Genomic DNA, 21,227 nt, shown 5'->3' on the forward strand with positions numbered 1-21,227 from the left:
CGTGGTTATGATCATACATCAAGATGCACTCTGCTATAACTTGTTTGTGAAAACGTTTTCTTGTCCCTGATGTGGTAATAAACCCTGAAGAGTTCAAAGCCAGGTCACTAACAGCACCGACATTGTCTGTGTTCTTCTACATGAGCAGGTCAAGATTAAAGGTCGTCATTAATGAAATGGGTTTAATGAACAGATGTGTTTAATAATGTCACATAGCTGCTACAAACAAACCAAAGTGAACTAAATGGTGAGAGGACTAGGTCAACACATCAACCTAAAGCTGACTTATTATCTGAGCAGCGTTATCTTAGGTTGTGTGTTGAGAGCAGGATGTATTTTTAGGTGGAATTCATCCAGTCTGATGTCTCAAACTCTTCATATCATGTTGTAAAGAGGGGCTACACCCCTTCCTTCCTCTCACTGTTCTTAAGATCCCAGTCAGTCCACGTGTTTCCTGCAGATGGGTGTAACCATCATACTGGGAAGTGCAAGTGCGCTCACACCTCATTCAATGCAACTCAGTGAGTGAACATGAAAAAGGGAACTCAGTTTTGGTTTGGATCAGTTCCCAACGTCTTTCTTGTGTGAGAAAGTGAAACTATTTGTCATTCACTGTCTCTGAGAGGTGAAATGGCGCAGCAAGGAATTCAGATGGACGAGGAAAAACTCTGCTGTTCGATCTGTTTGGATCTACTGAAGGATCCAGTGACTATTCCCTGTGGTCACAACTACTGTATGAGCTGTATTAGAAGCCACTGGGATGAAGAGGATCAGAAGGGAATCTACAGCTGTCCTCAGTGCAGACTGCTCCTTGTACCGAGGCCTGTTCTGTTGAAAAACACCATGTTGGCAGATTTAGTGGAGGAACTGAAGAAGACAGGACTCCAAGCTGCTCCAGCTGATCACTGCTATGCCGGACCTGGAGAAGTGGCCTGTGATTTCTGCACTGGGAGGAAGCTGAAAGCTCTCAAGTCCTGTCTGCAGTGTCTGGTCTCTTACTGTGAGCAGCACCTCCAGCCTCACTATGAATCCCCCGCCTTTGAAAAACACAAGCTGGTCGACCCCTCCAAGAAGCTTCAGGAGAACATCTGCACTCGTCACAATGAGGTGATGAAGATTTTCTGCCGCACTGATCAGCAGTGTATCTGTTATCTCTGCTCCATGGATGAACATAAAGGCCACGACACAGTTTCAGCTGCAGCAGAAATGTTTGAGAAGCAGAAAGAGCTCGGGGCGAGTCGGCAAAAGATCCAGCAGAGAATCCAGAACAGAGAGAAAGATGTGAAGGTGCTCCAGCAGGAGGTGGATGCTATCAATCACTCTGCTGATAAAGCATTGAAGAACAGTGAGAAGATCTTCACAGATCTGATCCGTCTCATTGAGAAAAGAAGCTCCGATGTGAAGCAGCAGGTCAGATCTCAGCAGAAATCTAAAGTGAGTCGAGTCAAAGAGCTTCAGGAAAAGCTGCAGCAGGAGATCACTGATCTGAGGAAGAGAGACACTGAGCTGGAGCAGCTCTCACACACAGAGGACCACACCCAGTTTCTACAGAACTACCCCTCGCTGTCAAATCTCGCTGTCTCTGAAAAGTCATCCAGCATCAATATCCGTCCTGTGCGACACTTTGAGGATGTGACAGCAGCTGTGTCAGAGGCCAGAGATAAACTCGAGAAAATTCTTAGTGAGTCCATGACCATGGCTGATTTCTTACAGTATTCATGTCAAATCACACTGGATCCAGACACAGCAGACACATTGCTGTTATTATCTGAAGGAAACAGAAAAGCAAGAGTGAGGAAACCATCACTATTCACAGAGCTAAAGATGTTACAACAGGGTCACCCAGGTTCACGCAGCAACATTGACAGTCATCAGGTCCTGAGCAGAGAGAGTTTGACTGGACGTCATTACTGGGAGGTGGAGTGGAGTGGGGGTGCAGTTTCAGTAGCAGTCACATACGCACATATGAGAAGAGCAGTCTATGAAAGTGGATTTGGAAACAATGACAAGTCTTGGGCATTAGATTGTTTGATAAATGGTTATGAATTCAGACACAACAACATCAGAACTCCCATCCCAGGTCCTCGGTCCTCCAGAGTAGGAGTGTACCTGGATCACAGTGCAGGTATTCTGTGTTTCTACAGCGTCTCTGAAACCATGACTCTCCTCCACAGAGTCCAGACCACATTCACTAGGCCACTCTATGCTGGACTTTGGGTTTTCAATGGATCCACAGCTGAGCTCAAGTAGACTGGAATGATTGGGTGGATGGGGGAGATTCTGTTTTTCATTTAAATAGATCTTTTCTTCATCTTTGTTGCTCGCCTCTCTTTGCTATGATGTTTCTGCACTTCCCACTGATGACCTGATGATTGTAACTCTGTTGATATCGTTTAGATGTTGGAAGGTTTTGGTTGATAATGTTAATATACTGTATTTTTAAAGAATTCTTTTGAAAGTATGAATCTGTGTCATTTTAAAATATTAATGAAATTAAAACTTGTGTTGTGAACTTTACATTGAAACAATGAAAACATAAATGAAGTCGAGTCTGATTGCAACATCCACATTAGCTGGAACAATTCATTGATTAATCCATTACTGGATTGTCAGGAAATTAATTGACATCTGTTTGGATAATCTTTTATTTATTTATTGTATTGCATTGTTCAGTGTTTTCTAACATTTTATAGACCAAACAATTAATCAATTAATTGAGAAAATAATCATCAGATTAATCAAATAATCATAAATTGTAACCCTGATTCACATATTTACCAGAGTGTATAAAGTGTTATTGTGTTATTATGTTAAAGTGTTATTATGTCATTATCATTACTTTGATACTTGTTGTTTTTCCCCCACAGTAATGACATGTTGGTTTAACAGACTGATTTTTGTTGAAGTGAATATGCAGATAGAAAGATAGAACCAGTCCTATACCAGGATTTACTGATTGTATGTGAACAAAATCCATCAATAAAGTTGATTTTCAAGTATTTCTTGTGAGTTCATTTAAGAACCTCTACTAGAGGTGCTGGAGAGAAGAGAAAAAGGGGTTTATCAATAAGCAGTTTTTCACACTCAGGCCTGAAAAACAGGGACTGTAGTATACTGTATACCTGCGCTGTTGTACTGTAAAAATAAAGAGCTGAAAAGTTAAAACTAAGAAATACAGATCAATGAGCAAAACAGCAGCAGCTCCTCCTGCAGTGACACTAACTAAGTCTGAATGAATAAAAACTACATAACCACAGTCTACCTGTACATTACACAACACTAACAATAATCCACTGGAGACTATTGTGAAGGCCACTCTCCCTAAAAATACAGACATAATAATGATAATAATAAATAATGATAAAAAAGGTTTATGGATATTTCACAACTGTTTAAGTCAGTTAAAATGGACAGAGATAGAAAAACTGAGAACATCAAATAGTAGCTCTATTTTTCCTGAGTTGTTCTTTGTCCTTTTGCACAACAAACACCAGTTGATATACAGGACCATCACACTCTAATGTGCATCATGGTCCTGGGTGGATACTAGAGTGAAACCAAATGTTTGGGTCATTCAGGCATTTATAAAATTCAATTTATAAAATGTGATAATTCTTCTTTACTAACTCAGGAGGTTAGTTACGTTCATTTATTTTCCACAAAAGATTGAAATTTCTGTCTATTTAATGAGGCAGCATCCACAATAACATGTAGTACACAATGTGTTTTCATTAACCTATTTACTTATTTTGATATTTAGAGAGGGTGGATTCAGTACATGGATACACTTTACTGTGCACAAACAGGAAACTAAACAGCTGAGAACAAAGAGAATAAATCAACACAATACCAAAGAGAGCCACACAAAAACACAGAAAAATACTAAACAAGTCAAAATGTCTGCTGTAAAAGAGGCCTATCACTGTCACCAAGGGAAGACTAAGCCAGGGGGGACACCTGGTGGTGAAAACATGAAATGAAAAACAACCAGGAGTGGAGACAGAGATATGAAAATAACCTTTTCATTTGCTCCTTCCCTGACTGACTCCTTTACTGTCTCTCTACTCTCTGCTGGTAATGCACTCAGAATCAACGTGGTTATGATCATACATCAAGATGCACTCTGCTATAACTTGTTTGTGAAAATGTTTTCTTGTCCCTGATGTGGTAATAAACCCTGAAGAGTTCAAAGCCAGGTCACTAACAGCACCGACATTGTCTGTGTTCTTCTACATGAGCAGGTCAAGATTAAAGGTCATCATTAATGAAATGGGTTTAATGAACAGATGTGTTTAATAATGTCACATAGCTGCTACAAACAAACCAAAGTGAACTAAATGATGAGAGGACTAGGTCAACACATCAACCTAAAGCTGACTTATCATCTCAGCAGGGTTATCTTAGGTTGTGTGTTGAGAGCAGGATGTATTTTTAGGTGGAATCCAGTCTCAAACTGTTCACATCATGTTCTGAAGAGGGGCTACAAGAACACACTGACTTGCTTGTAAACGACTTATCTTCCTGGAATCTATATAATACCTCATGACCCTTCCTTCTTCTTACTGCTCTCAAGTTCAGCCAGTCCCAGTCAGTCCACATGTTTCCTGCTTCCTCCGCCACTCACAGATCTACAAGTGTACAGATGGGTGTAACCATGCAAGTGCGCTCACACCTCATTCACCGCAGATCAGTGAGTGAACATCAAAAGGGGAACTCAGTTTTGGTTCGGATCAGTGCCCAACGTCTTTCTTGTATGAGGAAGTGAAGCTATTTGTCAATCACTATCTCTGAGAGGTGAAATGGCGCAGCGAGGAATTCAGATGGACGAGGAAAAACTCTGCTGTTCGATCTGTTTGGATCTACTGAAGGATCCGGTGACTATTTCCTGTGGTCACAACTACTGTATGAGCTGTATTAGAAGCCACTGGGATGAAGAGGATCAGAAGGGAATCTACAGCTGTCCTCAGTGCAGACTGCTCCTTGTACCGAGGCCTGTGCTGTTGAAAAACACCATGTTGGCAGATTTAGTGGAGGACCTGAAGAAGACAGGACTCCAAGCTGCTCCAGCTGATCACTGCTATGCCGGACCTGGAGATGTGGCCTGTGATTTCTGCACTGGGAAGAAGCTGAAAGCTCTTAAGTCCTGTCTGCAGTGTCTGGTCTCTTACTGTGAGCAGCACCTCCAGCCTCACTATGAATCCCCCGCCTTTGAAAAACACCAGCTGGTCGACCCCTCCAAGAAGCTTCAGGAGAACGTCTGCACTCGTCACAATGAGGTGATGAAGATTTTCTGCCGCACTGATCAGCAGTGTATCTGTTATCGCTGCTCCATGGATGAACATAAAGGCCACGTCACAGTCTTAGCCTCAACAGAAAGAACTGAGAGGCAGGAAGAGCTCGGGGCGAGTCGGCAAAAGATCCAGCAGAGAATCCAGAACAGAGAGAAAGATGTTAAGGTGCTCCAGCAGGAGGTGGAGGCTATCAATCACTCTGCTGATAAAGCAGTGAAGAACAGCGAGAAGATGTTCACAGATCTGATCCGTCTCATTGAGAAAATAATCTCAGATGTGAAGCAGCAGGTCAGATCTCAGCAGAAAACTGAAGTGAGTCGAGTCAAAGAGCTTCAGGAGAAGCTGCAGCAGGAGATCACTAATTTGAGGAAGAGAGACACTGAACTGGAGCAGCTGTCACACACAGAGGACCACACCCAGTTTCTACAGAACTACCCCTCGCTGTCAAATCTCGCTGTCTCTAAAAAGTCATCCAGCATCAATATCCGTCCTGTGCGACACTTTGAGGATGTGACAGCAGCTGTGTCAGAGGCCAGAGATAAACTTGAGAACATTCTTACTGAGGCGTGGACCAAGATCTCACTGACAGGGACTGAAGTGGATATTTTACTGCGACAGGCAGAGCCCAAGACCAGGGCTGATTTCTTACAGTATTCATGTCAAATCACACTGGATCCAAACAGAGCAAACACACAGCTGTTATTATCTGAAGGGAACAGAAAAGCAACAGCGAGAACATCAATAGTGAAAGGGCTAAAGATGTCAGTGCAGTTACAACTTGGTCGCCCATGTTCATTCAGCAACATTGATAGTCTTCAGGTCCTGAGCAGAGAGAGTTTGACTGGACGTCATTACTGGGAGGTGGAGTGGAGTGGGGTTGCAGTTTCAGTAGCAGTTACATATGCGCACATGAGAAGAGCAGTCTATGAAAGTGGATTTGGGAACAATGACAAGTCTTGGGCAGTACATTGTTTTAATAATCGTTATGAATTCAAACACAACAACATCAGAACTCTCATCCCAAGACCTCGGTCCTCCAGAGTAGGAGTGTACCTGGATCACAGTGCAGGTATTCTGTGTTTCTACAGCGTCTCTGAAACCATGACTCTCCTCCACAGATTCCAGACCACATTCACTCAGCCACTCTGTGCTGGACTTTTTGTAGGTTATGAATCCACAGCTGAGCTCAAGTAGACAGAAATTATTGGTTGGATGGGGGAGATTCTGTTTTTCATTTAAATAGATCTTTTCTTCATCTTTGCTGCTCGCCTCTCTTTGCTGTGATGTTTCTGCACTTCCCACTGATGACCTGATAATCATGACTCTGCTGTCTTCTACCTTTGATTCTCTGTTGATATTGTTTAAATGTTGGAACGTTTTGGTTGAATTAATAAGCATTGTCATTTTAGTTTTTGCCGTTAATGTTAAAATGGTGACGATATACTGTATATTGAAAGAATCTTCTGTTAAAAGTATGAATCTAATTTGTTTCAAAATATCAATGAAACTTGTGTTGTGAACTCTACATTGAAACAATGAAAACAGAAATGAAGTAGATTCTGACTGCAACATCCACATTAGCTGGAACAATTCATTGATTAATCCATTACTGGATTGACAGGAAATGAATTGAAATCTATTTGGATAATCAATTAATTATTTATTGTATTGCATTGTTCACTGTTTTTTTTTTTAACATTTTATAGACCAAACAATTATTCAATTAATTGAGAAAATAATCATCAGATTAATCAAATAATTGTAAATTGTAACCCTGATTCACATATTTACCAGAGTGTATAAAGTGTTATTGTGATATTATGTTAAAGTGTTATTATGTCATTATCATTACTTTGATACTTGTTGGTTTTTCCCCCACAGTGATGACATGTTGGTTTAACAGACTGATTTTTGTTGAAGTGAATATGCAGATAGAAAGATAGAACCAGTCCTATTCCAGGATTTACTGATTGTATGTGAACAAAATCCATCAATAAAGTTGATTTTCAAGTATTTCTTGTGAGTTCATTTAAGAACCTCTACTAGAGGTGCTGGAGAGAAGAGAAAAAGGGGTTTATCAATAAGCAGTTTTTCACACTCAGGCCTGAAAAACAGGGACTGTAGTATACTGTATACCTGCGCTGTTGTACTGTAAAAATAAAGAGCTGAAAAGTTAAAACTAAGAAATACAGATCAATGAGCAAAACAGCAGCAGCTCCTCCTGCAGTGACACTAACTAAGTCTGAATGAATAAAAACTACATAACCACAGTCTACCTGTACATTACGCAACACTAACAACAATTCACTGGAGACTATTGTGAAGGTCACTCTCCCTAAAAATACAGACATAATAATGATAATAATAAATAATGATAGAAAAGGTTTATGGATATTTCACAACTGTTTAAGTCAGTTAAAATGGACAGAGATAGAAAAACTGAGAACATCAAATAGTAGCTCTATTTTTCCTCAGTTTTTCTTTGTCCTTTTGCACAACAAACACCAGTTGATATACAGGACCATCACACTCTAATGTGCATCATGGTCCTGGGTGGATACTAGAGTGAAACCAAATGTTTGGGTCATTCAGGCATTTATAAAATTCAATTTAGAAAATGTGATAAATCTTCTTAACTAACTCAGGAGGTTAGTTATGTTCATTTATTTTCCACAAAAGACTGAAATTTCTGTCTATTCAATGAGGCAGCATCCACAATAACATGTAGTACACAATGTGTTTTCATTAACCTATTTACTTATTTTGATATTTAGAGAGGGTGGATTCAGTACATGGATACACTTTACTGTGCACAAACAGGAAACTAAACAGCTGAGAACAAAGAGAATAAATCAACACAATACCAAAGAGAGCCACACAAAAACACAGAAAAATACTCAACAAGTCAAAATGTCTGCTGTAAAAGAGGCCTATCACTGTCACCAAGGGAAGACTAAGCCAGGGGGGACACCTGGTGGTGAAAACATGAAATGAAAAACAACCAGGAGTGGAGACAGAGATATGAAAATAACCTTTTCATTTGCTCCTTCCCTGACTGACTCCTTTACTGTCTCTCTACTCTCTGCTGGTAATGCACTCAGAATCAACGTGGTTATGATCATACATCAAGATGCACTCTGCTATAACTTGTTTGTGAAAATGTTTTCTTGTCCCTGATGTGGTAATAAACCCTGAAGAGTTCAAAGCCAGGTCACTAACAGCACCGACATTGTCTGTGTTCTTCTACATGAGCAGGTCAAGATTAAAGGTCATCAGTAATGAAATGGGTTTAATGAACAGATGTGTTTAATAATGTCACATAGCTGCTACAAACAAACCAAAGTGAACTAAATGATGAGAGGACTAGGTCAACACATCAACCTAAAGCTGACTTATTATCTCAGCAGGGTTATCTTAGGTTGTGTGTTGAGAGCAGGATGTATTTTTAGGTGGAATCCAGTCTCAATCTCTTCACATCATGTTCTGAAGAGGGGCTACAAGAACACACTGACTTGCTTGTAAACGACTTATCTTCCTGGAATCTATATAATACCTCATGACCCTTCCTTCTTCTTACTGCTCTCAAGTTCAGCCAGTCCCAGTCAGTCCACATGTTTCCTGCTTCCTCCGCCACTCACAGATCTACAAGTGTACAGATGGGTGTAACCATGCAAGTGCGCTCACACCTCATTCACCGCAGATCAGTGAGTGAACATCAAAAGGGGAACTCAGTTTTGGTTCGGATCAGTGCCCAACGTCTTTCTTGTATGAGGAAGTGAAGCTATTTGTCAATCACTATCTCTGAGAGGTGAAATGGCGCAGTGAGGAATTCAGATGGACGAGGAAAAACTCTGCTGTTCGATCTGTTTGGATCTACTGAAGGATCCGGTGACTATTTCCTGTGGTCACAACTACTGTATGAGCTGTATTAGAAGCCACTGGGATGAAGAGGATCAGAAGGGAATCTACAGCTGTCCTCAGTGCAGACTGCTCCTTGTACCGAGGCCTGTGCTGTTGAAAAACACCATGTTGGCAGATTTAGTGGAGGACCTGAAGAAGACAGGACTCCAAGCTGCTCCAGCTGATCACTGCTATGCCGGACCTGGAGATGTGGCCTGTGATTTCTGTACTGGGAGAAAGCTGAAAGCTCTCAAGTCCTGTCTGCAGTGTCTGGTCTCTTACTGTGAGCAGCACCTCCAGCCTCACTATGAATCCCCTGCCTTTGAAAAACACAAGCTGGTCGACGCCACCAAGAAGCTTCAAGAGAACATCTGCACTCGTCACAATGAGGTGATGAAGATTTTCTGCCGCACTGATCAGCAGTGTATCTGTTATCGCTGCTCCATGGATGAACATAAAGGCCACGACACAGTCTTAGCCTCAACAGAAATGACTGAGAAACAGAAAGAGCTCGGGGCGAGTCGGCAAAAGATCCAGCAGAGAATCCAGAAGAGAGAAAAAGATGTGAAGGTGCTCCAGCAGGAGGCGGATGCTATCAATTGCTCCGCTGATAAAGCAGTGGAGGACAGCGAGAATATCTTCACAGATCTGATCTGTCTCATTGAGAAAAGAATCTCAGATGTGAAGCAGCAGGTCAGATCTCAGCAGAAAACTGAAGTGAGTCGAGTCAAAGAGCTTCAGAAAGAGCTAGAGGAGGAGATCATCGAACTGAGGAGGAAAGACACTGAGCTGGAGCAGCTGTCACACGGAGAGGACCACACCCAGTTTCTACTCAGGTACCCCCTTCTGTCACATCTTAGTGAATCTACAGACTTACCCAGGAAAAATATCTGTCCTCTGAGGTATTGGGAGGATGTGCCAGTGGCTGTGTCAGAGGCCAGAGATAGACTACAGGACATTCTTAGTGAGGAATGGATCAAGATCTCACATACACTGACTAACCAGGATGTGCTACTGCCACAAGAAGACCCCAAGAGCAGAGATGAATTCTTAAAGTATTCACAAAGAATCACACTGGATCCAAACACAGCACACCCTCGGCTGTTATTATCTGAGGAGAACAGAAAAGCAACAAACATGAGTAAAAAACAATCGGATTCTAGTCAGCCAGATCGATTTATTAACAGGTCTCAGGTCCTGAGTCAAGAGAGTCTGACTGGACGTCATTACTGGGAGGTAGAGTGGAGTGGGATAGGTGTTCATGTAGCTGTCACATACAAGGATATTGCCAAAAAAGGAGCAGAAAGTGAATTTGGAAACAATGACAAGTCTTGGGCATTAGATTGTTCAGTTGAAGGTTATGAATTCAGTCATAACGGAAGTGATACTTCTATCTCAGGTCCTCAGTCCTCCAGAGTAGGAGTGTACCTGGATCACAGGGCAGGTATTCTGTGTTTCTACAGCGTCTCTGAAACCATGACTCTCCTCCACAGAGTCCAGACCACATTCACTCAGCCACTCTATGCTGGGCTCAGGGTTTATAGTATTTTGGGTTTTAGATCATCGGCTGAGTTTTGTGAGCCAGAAGACAAAGGCTGTTAAAGAGGCACTGGGTGAGTTTTTGTTGTGAGTGTGTAAATACATCTTCATCCATCTTTGCTGCTCAGCTGCCTTCACTGTTTGATCACAATCACTGATCATATGACTACAGGAGTTTTCTTTTTTATTCAAATACCTTTTTAATTTTGGTCATTGTGTCTACTGAAAAAAACAACAAAAAAATAAATAATAAAAAATGTTAAAAACTGAGATATTAACTAAAATATTCAAAAAGAAATATACAACATAATGTAATGGTTAATGGTAAAAGAGATGGAGCTGTTCATTGATATTGATCAGTATTCATTGTGTATATTACTAATTCAATGTTTCTGGGATATTTATATTATTTGTAACATGGTTATATGGAAATAAATAGATTTTGAACTAAAACTTCTAGTAAACAGTAAATATGTAAACAATAAACATGACCAAAACATGGAGAGCGCCTGAGTATATCTTTATAAATTATATCATAAATGTTGTATTTTAGTGTATTTTCATCAAATGTATAGTTACTGTTGTAGTCAAAGTGTAGTATAATACATTCAGTTGCATCACATGTCTGTGGGATCATGGCTTTAATGGTGATTTTAGCTTTGAAATTAAGATTTTATACTATGCTTTTTTTTATTGCTTCTCCATTGGAATCTCCATGTTAATGTAGTTTTGTTTACTTACCATTTATTCATATTACTTAATTTCTAACCTTTCTAATGAGACCAAATATGCATACATGCCCGATGATTGAGGAACTGGTCCTGATTTTTCCGAGGAATAAGGCTAGAGCTCAGGAGGTTAAATAACGTGTATATGGATATAAGAATGTATGGAAAGAGTGAACCAGTCCTTTACCTCCAGGATTTACTGATTGGATATGTGAACAAATTAATCAATAAAGTTTTTTCAAAATGAATACAGTATCCTTGTGTGTTTAGTCAAGAAAGTATTAAATCTACAAAAGAAAATATGAAAATAATATGAAAGTATAACTGAGGGCCTTTTCCCACTAAAACATAACAAAGTGCAGTAGAATATAGAGAAGTGGAATCCCGACTAAAGGGAAGCAGCAGTGGAATCAACCACACTGGGTGAGTTAAATGTCTGAATGAAGTCATTCGGCCTCATTTACACATTTTCTTATGTTCTCTCTTAAATTTGTTTGCAAACACACAATGGGAGTAAAACAAGAAAACCCTATCTCCGATTCATTAACCAAGCAAAGGCCATTGATTTGTTGTAAGGGCAGCTGCAGTACATACTAAAAGTAAAAAGAAAACTCACCTGTTTCACCAGGAAGAACTGTGCAAAAAAATTACGTTGTTATTAATTATCAAAGATTACTATGCATTATCCATGAATGTAGCATCTTCCTAAATGAGATATCATTTGTGTTAGGATATAAATTCATGTTTGGTAGGCCTAGTGCTTCAGACTGCATTCTCTCGATTCGTGTCCACAGTAGGCACCACATGGCTCCACCTTGTGGAACAAAAGAACCATTACAGTTAATAGAAAGACCTTATTTAAACATGAATGATATGAAAAAGAAAGTTTTATATATTGTTGATTTGATGGATGAACATAGCCATTTTTTACAAATTATGAACAGCCGAATGGTGCGTCACTTTTAATGCTGCGGCCGCAAGGAATTGTGGGATGTTACTCTCTTTTCCTTTGGTAAAGGATGGTCCAGTGTATCCTATGCTAAAGGAGATAATAAAGGAAGCATCTAAGCCTCTTTCCTTAACATTTGGTGAATTCGAACAGCTCTTATGATGGCTGCTACTGAGATACTTCTGGGTCATTTCACTCCGTTAGGAACCTTCCTAAGCAAAAAGGACTATTCCAACGCAATTTTTTTTTTTTAAATTTTTTTTTATTTTATGTTGGTTTTGTTTTGTTTGTCACAGCTCTTTGTTTAAGTTTTCGATATGCTTCTTTTGTATGTAAATGTTTTAATGTTTTCTGCTGTTACTATGCATACTGTAATTTTGAAATAATTAAAAAAAAAAAAAAAAAAAAAATGTTCGTCTTGCCCGGTCCAATATGGCGTCCACGCTGACGTATCGCCGCAACGGGCTCGTCACTACGTCACTACGGTGGCTCGTAGGGCATCACTACAGTGGCCATGCGGCGCGAACATTAGTTTGGGAATAAGCAGAAGAGGGGGACTTTTTTTCGGTAAGCATACAAATGAAAGCTCTGGACCAGAGAGGAACATTTCCACGTTGAAGAGGAGACCAGTAGTCATGGAGAAGTTTACCCAGAGGATGAACCACCATGCCACCTTTCTCTTCAAATGGACCCTCAGCTTTGGTGAGTGAAAGCACATTTTCTTCTTTTCTGTCTTTAACTTTTGTGGTGCTGGATTGATTGATATAGATGGAAGAGTGTATCCATGCTTATCTATCAAGGTTGTTGTCATAGGATGAATCTGGTAATCAACCTCCAAATCAGTATTCAAATGCTTCATTTTCTTTCTTTTTTTTTATGTAAGTATGAAATAAGGAAGCATCGAATGCCTTTGAATATTTCTCACCGAAGCTTCGAAGCCCAAACAAATGGTATTGGGGACAGCCTTACTAGGCGAATTATTTTACAAAAAGGACATGACCTTGTATCGATAAATTACAGCACCCTCGTTCTCGCCCCCCCACTCGCTTGTTGACCAGAGCAGAGAAATGCGCTTCTGATGTGAACAGCCAGGCTTCAGCTCGCGCGACCATAACATAGCGCGGCGCTTCCGTTCCCTATGTGAACCCCAAATACGCTGGCGCTGTGCCGTTATGAATCGCCATTGTAAATCTCCCAACGTTTTCCTGTCCCTGATGTGGTAATAAACCCTGAAGAGTTCAAAGCCAGGTCACTAACAGCACCGACATTGTCTGTGTTCTTCTACATGAGCAGGTCAAGATTAAAGGTCATCAGTAATGAAATGGGTGTAATGAACAGATGTGTTTAATAATGTCACATAGCGGCTACAAACAAACCAAAGTGAACTAAATGGTGAGAGGACTAGGTCAACACATCAACCTAAAGCTGACTTATTATCTCAGCAGGGTTACCTTAGGTTGTGTGTTGAGAGCAGGATGTATTTTTAGGTAGAATTCATTCATTCTGACGCATCAAACTCTTCATATCATGTTGTAAAGAGTGGCTTCATGAACACACCGACTACCTTGTAAACGACTCCTCTTCCTGGAAAGTATTAAAGCCTCATAACCCTTCCTTCCTCTCACTGCTCTCAAGTTCAGTCAGTCCACATGTTGCCTCCTCCGCCCCTCACAGATCTGCAAGTGTACAGATGGGTGTAACCATCATGCTGTGAAGTGCAAGTGCGCTCACACCTCATTCAATGCAGATCAGTGAGTGAACATGAAAAAGGAAACTCAGTTTTGGTTTGGATCAGTGCCCAACGTCTTTCTTGTATGAGGAAGTGAAACTATTTGTCGTTCACTGTCTCTGAGAGGTGAAATGGCGCAGCGAGGAATTCAGATGGACGAGGAAAAACTCTGCTGTTCGATCTGTTTGGATCTACTGAAGGATCCTGTGACTATTTCCTGTGGTCACAACTACTGTATGAGCTGTATTAGAAGCCACTGGGATGAAGAGGATCAGAAGGGAATCTACAGCTGTCCTCAGTGCAGACTGCTCCTTGTACCGAGGCCTGTTCTGTTGAAAAACACCATGTTGGCAGATTTAGTGGAGGAACTGAAGAAGACAGGACTCCAAGCTGCTCCAGCTGATCACTGCTATGCCGGACCTGGAGATGTGGCCTGTGATTTCTGCACTGGGAGGAAGCTGAAAGCTCTCAAGTCCTGTCTGCAGTGTCTGGTCTCTTACTGTGAGCAGCACCTCCAGCCTCACTATGAAGTTGTTCCATTAAAGAAACACAAGCTGGTCGACCCCTCCAAGAAGCTTCAGGAGAACATCTGCACTCGTCACAATGAGGTGATGAAGATTTTCTGCCGCACTGATCAGCAGTGTATCTGTTATCTCTGCTCCATGGATGAACATAAAGGCCACAACACAGTTTCAGCTGCAGCAGAAATGACTGAGAGGCAGGAAGAACTCGGGGCGAGTCGACAAAAGATCCAGCAGAGAATCCAGAACAGAGAGAAAGATGTGAAGGTGCTCCAGCAGGAGGTGGAGGCTATCAATCACTCTGCTGATAAAGCAGTGAAGAACAGCGAGAAGATCTTCACAGATCTGATCCGTCTCATTGAGAAAAGAATCTCAGATGTGAAGCAGCAGGTCAGATCTCAGCAGAAATCTAAAGTGAGTCGATTCAAAGAGCTTCAGGAGAAGCTGCAGCAGGAGATCACTGATCTGAGGAAGAGAGACACTGAACTGGAGCAGCTGTCACACACAGAGGACCACACCCAGTTTCTACAGAACTACCCCTCGCTGTCAAATCTCGCTGTCTCTAAAAAGTCATCCAGCATCAATATCCGTCCTGTGCGACACTTTGAGGATGTGACAGCAGCTGTGTCAGAGGCCAGAGATAAACTTGAGAACATTCTTACTGAGGCGTGGACCAAGATCTCACTGAGAGGGACTGAAGTGGATATGTTACTGCCACAGGCAGAGCCCAAGACCAGGCATGATTTCTTACAGTATTCATGTCAAATCACACTGGAACCAAACAGAGCAAGCACACAGCTGTTATTATCTGAAGGGAACAGAAAAGCAACAATGACGAGAGCATCAACACGCACAGAGCTAATCATGTCACAATTTGGTCTCCCAGGTTCACGCAGCAACAGTGAAAGTTTTCAGGTCCTGAGCAGAGAGAGTTTGACTGGACGTCATTACTGGGAGGTGGAGTGGAGTGGGTTTGCAGTTTCAGTAGCAGTCACATACGCGTATATGAGAAGAGCAGTCTGTGAAAGTGGATTTGGAAACAATGACAAGTCGTGGGCAGTATATTGTTCAGATTATGGTTATGTATTAAGACACAACAACATCAGAACTCCCATCTCAGGTCCTCAGTCCTCCAGAGTAGGAGTGTACCTGGATCACAGTGCAGGTATTCTGTGTTTCTACAGCGTCTCTGAAACCATGACTCTCCTCCACAGAGTCCAGACCACATTCACTCAGCCACTCTATGCTGGACTTTTTGTAGGTTATGGATCCACAGCTGAGCTCAAGTAGACTGGAGTTATTGGGTGGATGGGGGAGATTCTGTTCATTTAAATAGATATTTTCTTCATCTTTACTGCTCGCCTCTCTTTGCTGTGATATTTCTGCACTTCCCACTGATGACCTGATAATCATGACTCTGCTGTCTTCTACCTTTGATTCTCTGTTGATATTGTTTAAATGTTGGAACGTTTTGGTTGAATTAATAAGCATTTTTATTTTAGTTTTTGCCGTTAATGTTAAAATGGTGACGATATACTGTATATTGAAAGAATCTTCTGTTAAAAGTATGAATCTAATTTGTTTCAAAATATTAAAATAAATATAAAATAACAATACATTGAAACAATGAAAACAGAAATGAAGTAGAGTCTGACTGCAACATCCACATTAGCTGGAACAATTCATTGATTAATCCATTACTGGATTGTCAGGAAATTAATTGGCATCTATTTGGATAATCTATTAATTATTTATTGTATTGCATTGTTCAGTGTTTTCTGTCATTTTATTGACCAAACAATTAATAAATGAATTGAGAAAATAATCATCAGATTAATCAAATAATCATAAATTGTAACCCTGATTCACATATTTACCAGAGTGTATAAAGTGTTATTGTGTTATTATGTTAAAGTGTTATTATGTCATTATCATTACTTTGATACTTGTTGGTTTTTCCCCCACAGTGATGACATGTTGGTTTAGCAAACTGATTTTTGTTGAAGTGAATATGCAGATAGAAAGATAGAACCAGTCCTATACCAGGATTTACTGATTGTATGTGAACAAAATCCATCAATAAAGTTGATTTTCAAGTATTTCTTGTGAGTTCATTTAAGAACCTCTACTAGAGGTGCTGGAGAGAAGAGAAAAAGGGGTTTATTAATAAGCAGTTTTTCTCGCTCAGGCCTGAAAAACAGGGACTGTAGTATACTGTATACCTGCGCTGTTGTACTGTAAAAATAAAGATTTGAAAAGTTAAAACTAAGAAATACAGATCAATGAGCAAAACAGCAGCAGCTCCTCCTGCAGTGACACTAACTAAGTCTGAATGAATAAAAACTACATAACCACAGTCTACCTGTACATTACACAACACTAACAACAATCCACTGGAGACTATTGTGAAGGCCACTCTCTCTAAAAATACAGACATAATAATGATAATAATGAATAATGAAAAAAAAGGTTCATGGATATTTCACAACTGTTTAAGTCAGTTAAAATAGACAGAGATAGAAAAATACTGAGAACATCAAATAGTAGCTCTATTTTTCCTGTGAAACCAAATGTTTGGGTCATTCAGGCATTTATAAAATTCAATTTAGAAAATGTGATAATTCTTCTTAACTAACTCAGGAGGTTAGTTATGTTCATTTATTTTCCACAAAAGACTGAAATTTCTGTCTATTTAATGAGGCAGCATCCACAATAACATGTAGTACACAATGTGTTTTCATTAACCTATTTACTTATTTTGATATTTAGAGAGGGTGGATTCAGTACATGGATACACTTTACTGTGCACAAACAGGAAACTAAACAGCTGAGAACAAAGAGAATAAATCAACACAATACCAAAGAGAGCCACACAAAAACACAGAAAAATACTAAACAAGTCAAAATGTCTGCTGTAAAAGAGGCCTATCACTGTCACCAAGGGAAGACTAAGCCAGGGGGGACACCTGGTGGTGAAAACATGAAATGAAAAACAACCAGGAGTGGAGACAGAGATATGAAAATAACCTTTTCATTTGCTCCTTCCCTGACTGACTCCTTTACTGTCTCTCTACTCTCTGCTGGTAATGCACTCAGAATCAACGTGGTTATGATCATACATCAAGATGCACTCTGCTATAACTTGTTTGTGAAAACGTTTTCTTGTCCCTGATGTGGTAATAAACCCTGAAGAGTTCAAAGCCAGGTCACTAACAGCACCGACATTGTCTGTGTTCTTCTACATGAGCAGGTCAAGATTAAAGGTCATCAGTAATGAAATGGGTTTAATGAACAGATGTGTTTAATAATGTCACATAGCTGCTACAAACAAACCAAAGTGAACTAAATGGTGAGAGGACTAGGTCAACACATCAACCTAAAGCTGACTTATTATCTGAGCAGCGTTATCTTAGGTTGTGTGTTGAGAGCAGGATGTATTTTTAGGTGGAATTCATCCAGTCTGATGTCTCAATCTCTTCATATCATGTTGTAAAGAGGGGCTACACCCCTTCCTTCCTCTCACTGTTCTTAAGATCCCAGTCAGTCCACGTGTTTCCTGCAGATGGGTGTAACCATCATACTGGGAAGTGCAAGTGCGCTCACACCTCATTCAATGCAACTCAGTGAGTGAACATGAAAAAGGGAACTCAGTTTTGGTTTGGATCAGTTCCCAACGTCTTTCTTGTGTGAGAAAGTGAAACTATTTGTCATTCACTGTCTCTGAGAGGTGAAATGGCGCAGCAAGGAATTCAGATGGACGAGGAAAAACTCTGCTGTTCGATCTGTTTGGATCTACTGAAGGATCCTGTGACTATTCCCTGTGGTCACAACTACTGTATGAGCTGTATTAGAAGCCACTGGGATGAAGAGGATCAGAAGGGAATCTACAGCTGTCCTCAGTGCAGACTGCTCCTTGTACCGAGGCCTGTTCTGTTGAAAAACACCATGTTGGCAGATTTAGTGGAGGAACTGAAGAAGACAGGACTCCAAGCTGCTCCAGCTGATCACTGCTATGCCGGACCTGGAGAAGTGGCCTGTGATTTCTGCACTGGGAGGAAGCTGAAAGCTCTCAAGTCCTGTCTGCAGTGTCTGGTCTCTTACTGTGAGCAGCACCTCCAGCCTCACTATGAATCCCCCGCCTTTGAAAAACACAAGCTGGTCGACCCCTCCAAGAAGCTTCAGGAGAACATCTGCACTCGTCACAATGAGGTGATGAAGATTTTCTGCCGCACTGATCAGCAGTGTATCTGTTATCTCTGCTCCATGGATGTACATAAAGGCCACGACACAGTTTCAGCTGCAGCAGAAATGACTGAGAAGCAGAAAGAGCTCGGAGCGAGTCGGCAAAAGATCCAGCAGAGAATCCAGAACAGAGAGAAAGATGTGAAGGTGCTCCAGCAGGAGGTGGATGCTATCAATCACTTTGCTGATAAAGCATTGAAGAACAGTGAGAAGATCTTCACAGATCTGATCCGTCTCATTGAGAAAAGAAGCTCCGATGTGAAGCAGCAGGTCAGATCTCAGCAGAAATCTAAAGTGAGTCGAGTCAAAGAGCTTCAGGAAAAGCTGCAGCAGGAGATCACTGATCTGAGGAAGAGAGACACTGAGCTGGAGCAGCTCTCACACACAGAGGACCACACCCAGTTTCTACAGAACTACCCCTCGCTGTCAAATCTCGCTGTCTCTGAAAAGTCATCCAGCATCAATATCCGTCCTGTGCGACACTTTGAGGATGTGACAGCAGCTGTGTCAGAGGCCAGAGATAAACTCGAGAAAATTCTTAGTGAGTCCATGACCATGGCTGATTTCTTACAGTATTCATGTCAAATCACACTGGATCCAGACACAGCAGACACATTGCTGTTATTATCTGAAGGAAACAGAAAAGCAAGAGTGAGGAAACCATCAATATTCACAGAGCTAAAGATGTTACAACAGGGTCACCCAGGTTCACGCAGCAACATTGACAGTCATCAGGTCCTGAGCAGAGAGAGTTTGACTGGACGTCATTACTGGGAGGTGGAGTGGAGTGGGGGTGCAGTTTCAGTAGCAGTCACATACGCACATATGAGAAGAGCAGTCTATGAAAGTGGATTTGGAAACAATGACAAGTCTTGGGCATTAGATTGTTTGATAAATGGTTATGAATTCAGACACAACAACATCAGAACTCCCATCCCAGGTCCTCGGTCCTCCAGAGTAGGAGTGTACCTGGATCACAGTGCAGGTATTCTGTGTTTCTACAGCGTCTCTGAAACCATGACTCTCCTCCACAGAGTCCAGACCACATTCACTAGGCCACTCTATGCTGGACTTTGGGTTTTCAATGGATCCACAGCTGAGCTCAAGTAGACTGGAATGATTGGGTGGATGGGGGAGATTCTGTTTTTCATTTAAATAGATCTTTTCTTCATCTTTGTTGCTCGCCTCTCTTTGCTATGATGTTTCTGCACTTCCCACTGATGACCTGATGATTGTAACTCTGTTGATATCGTTTAGATGTTGGAAGGTTTTGGTTGATAATGTTAATATACTGTATTTTTAAAGAATTCTTTTGAAAGTATGAATCTGTGTCATTTTAAAATATTAATGAAATTAAAACTTGTGTTGTGAACTTTACATTGAAACAATGAAAACATAAATGAAGTCGAGTCTGATTGCAACATCCACATTAGCTGGAACAATTCATTGATTAATCCATTACTGGATTGACAGGAAATTAATTGACATCTGTTTGGATAATCTTTTATTTATTTATTGTATTGCATTGTTCAGTGTTTTCTAACATTTTATAGACCAAACAATTATTCAATTAATTGAGAAAATAATCATCAGATTAATCAAATAATTGTAAATTGTAACCCTGATTCACATATTTACCAGAGTGTATAAAGTGTTATTGTGATATTATGTTAAAGTGTTATTATGTCATTATCATTACTTTGATACTTGTTGGTTTTTCCCCCACAGTGATGACATGTTGGTTTAACAGACTGATTTTTGTTGAAGTGAATATGCAGATAGAAAGATAGAACCAGTCCTATACCAGGATTTACTGATTGTATGTGAACAAAATCCATCAATAAAGTTGATTTTCAAGTATTTCTTGTGAGTTCATTTAAGAACCTCTACTAGAGGTGCTGGAGAGAAGAGAAAAAGGGGTTTATCAATAAGCAGTTTTTCACACTCAGGCCTGAAAAACAGGGACTGTAGTATTCTGTATACCTGCGCTGTTGTACTGTAAAAATAAAGAGCTGAAAAGTTAAAACTAAGAAATACAGATCAATGAGCAAAACAGCAGCAGCTCCTCCTGCAGTGACACTAACTAAGTCTGAATGAATAAAAACTACATAACCACAGTCTACCTGTACATTACACAACACTAACAACAATCCACTGGAGACTATTGTGAAGGCCACTCTCCCTAAAAATACAGACATAATAATGATAATAATAAATAATGATAAAAAAGGTTTATGGATATTTCACAACTGTTTAAGTCAGTTAAAATGGACAGAGATAGAAAAACTGAGAACATCAAATAGTAGCTCTATTTTTCCTCAGTTTTTC

At 40.5% G+C, this 21,227-nt stretch overlaps 5 protein-coding genes across 6 annotated transcripts; all 5 read left to right on the forward strand.

The window, feature by feature from the left end:
- The first annotated feature begins 445 nt into the window (after positions 1-445).
- Positions 446-2,999, forward strand: LOC119478096 (E3 ubiquitin/ISG15 ligase TRIM25-like). Its single transcript, XM_037752526.1, has one exon. The coding sequence runs from the start codon at positions 631-633 to the stop codon at positions 2,248-2,250; it is 1,620 nt and encodes a 539-aa protein (XP_037608454.1). The 5' UTR covers positions 446-630; the 3' UTR covers positions 2,251-2,999.
- Positions 3,000-4,661: 1,662 nt separating this feature from the next.
- LOC119478085 (tripartite motif-containing protein 16-like) lies at positions 4,662-7,304 on the forward strand. 2 transcript variants are annotated; one of them, XM_037752512.1, is made up of 2 exons: positions 4,662-5,855; positions 5,916-7,304. In XM_037752512.1, the coding sequence occupies exons 1-2, from the start codon at positions 4,800-4,802 to the stop codon at positions 6,483-6,485; spliced, it is 1,626 nt and encodes a 541-aa protein (XP_037608440.1). In that variant the 5' UTR covers positions 4,662-4,799; the 3' UTR covers positions 6,486-7,304. The 2 variants fall into 2 exon arrangements, with proteins under 2 accessions (XP_037608440.1, XP_037608439.1); XM_037752511.1 differs by having other exon boundaries at positions 4,662-7,304.
- Positions 7,305-8,966: 1,662 nt separating this feature from the next.
- On the forward strand, positions 8,967-11,669 carry LOC119478091 (E3 ubiquitin/ISG15 ligase TRIM25-like). Its single transcript, XM_037752520.1, has one exon. The coding sequence runs from the start codon at positions 9,126-9,128 to the stop codon at positions 10,791-10,793; it is 1,668 nt and encodes a 555-aa protein (XP_037608448.1). The 5' UTR covers positions 8,967-9,125; the 3' UTR covers positions 10,794-11,669.
- Positions 11,670-14,059: 2,390 nt separating this feature from the next.
- LOC119478092 (tripartite motif-containing protein 16-like) lies at positions 14,060-15,949 on the forward strand. The gene is made up of 2 exons (XM_037752521.1): positions 14,060-15,523; positions 15,554-15,949. The coding sequence occupies exons 1-2, from the start codon at positions 14,268-14,270 to the stop codon at positions 15,945-15,947; spliced, it is 1,650 nt and encodes a 549-aa protein (XP_037608449.1). The 5' UTR covers positions 14,060-14,267; the 3' UTR covers positions 15,948-15,949.
- A 2,248-nt stretch (positions 15,950-18,197) lies between these two features.
- On the forward strand, positions 18,198-20,759 carry LOC119478095 (E3 ubiquitin/ISG15 ligase TRIM25-like). The gene has a single exon (XM_037752525.1). The coding sequence runs from the start codon at positions 18,390-18,392 to the stop codon at positions 20,007-20,009; it is 1,620 nt and encodes a 539-aa protein (XP_037608453.1). The 5' UTR covers positions 18,198-18,389; the 3' UTR covers positions 20,010-20,759.
- The last annotated feature ends 468 nt before the right edge of the window (positions 20,760-21,227 follow it).

This window comes from Sebastes umbrosus, chromosome 19 (genome assembly GCF_015220745.1).
Source record: "Sebastes umbrosus isolate fSebUmb1 chromosome 19, fSebUmb1.pri, whole genome shotgun sequence".
NCBI lineage: Eukaryota > Metazoa > Chordata > Actinopteri > Perciformes > Sebastidae > Sebastes > Sebastes umbrosus.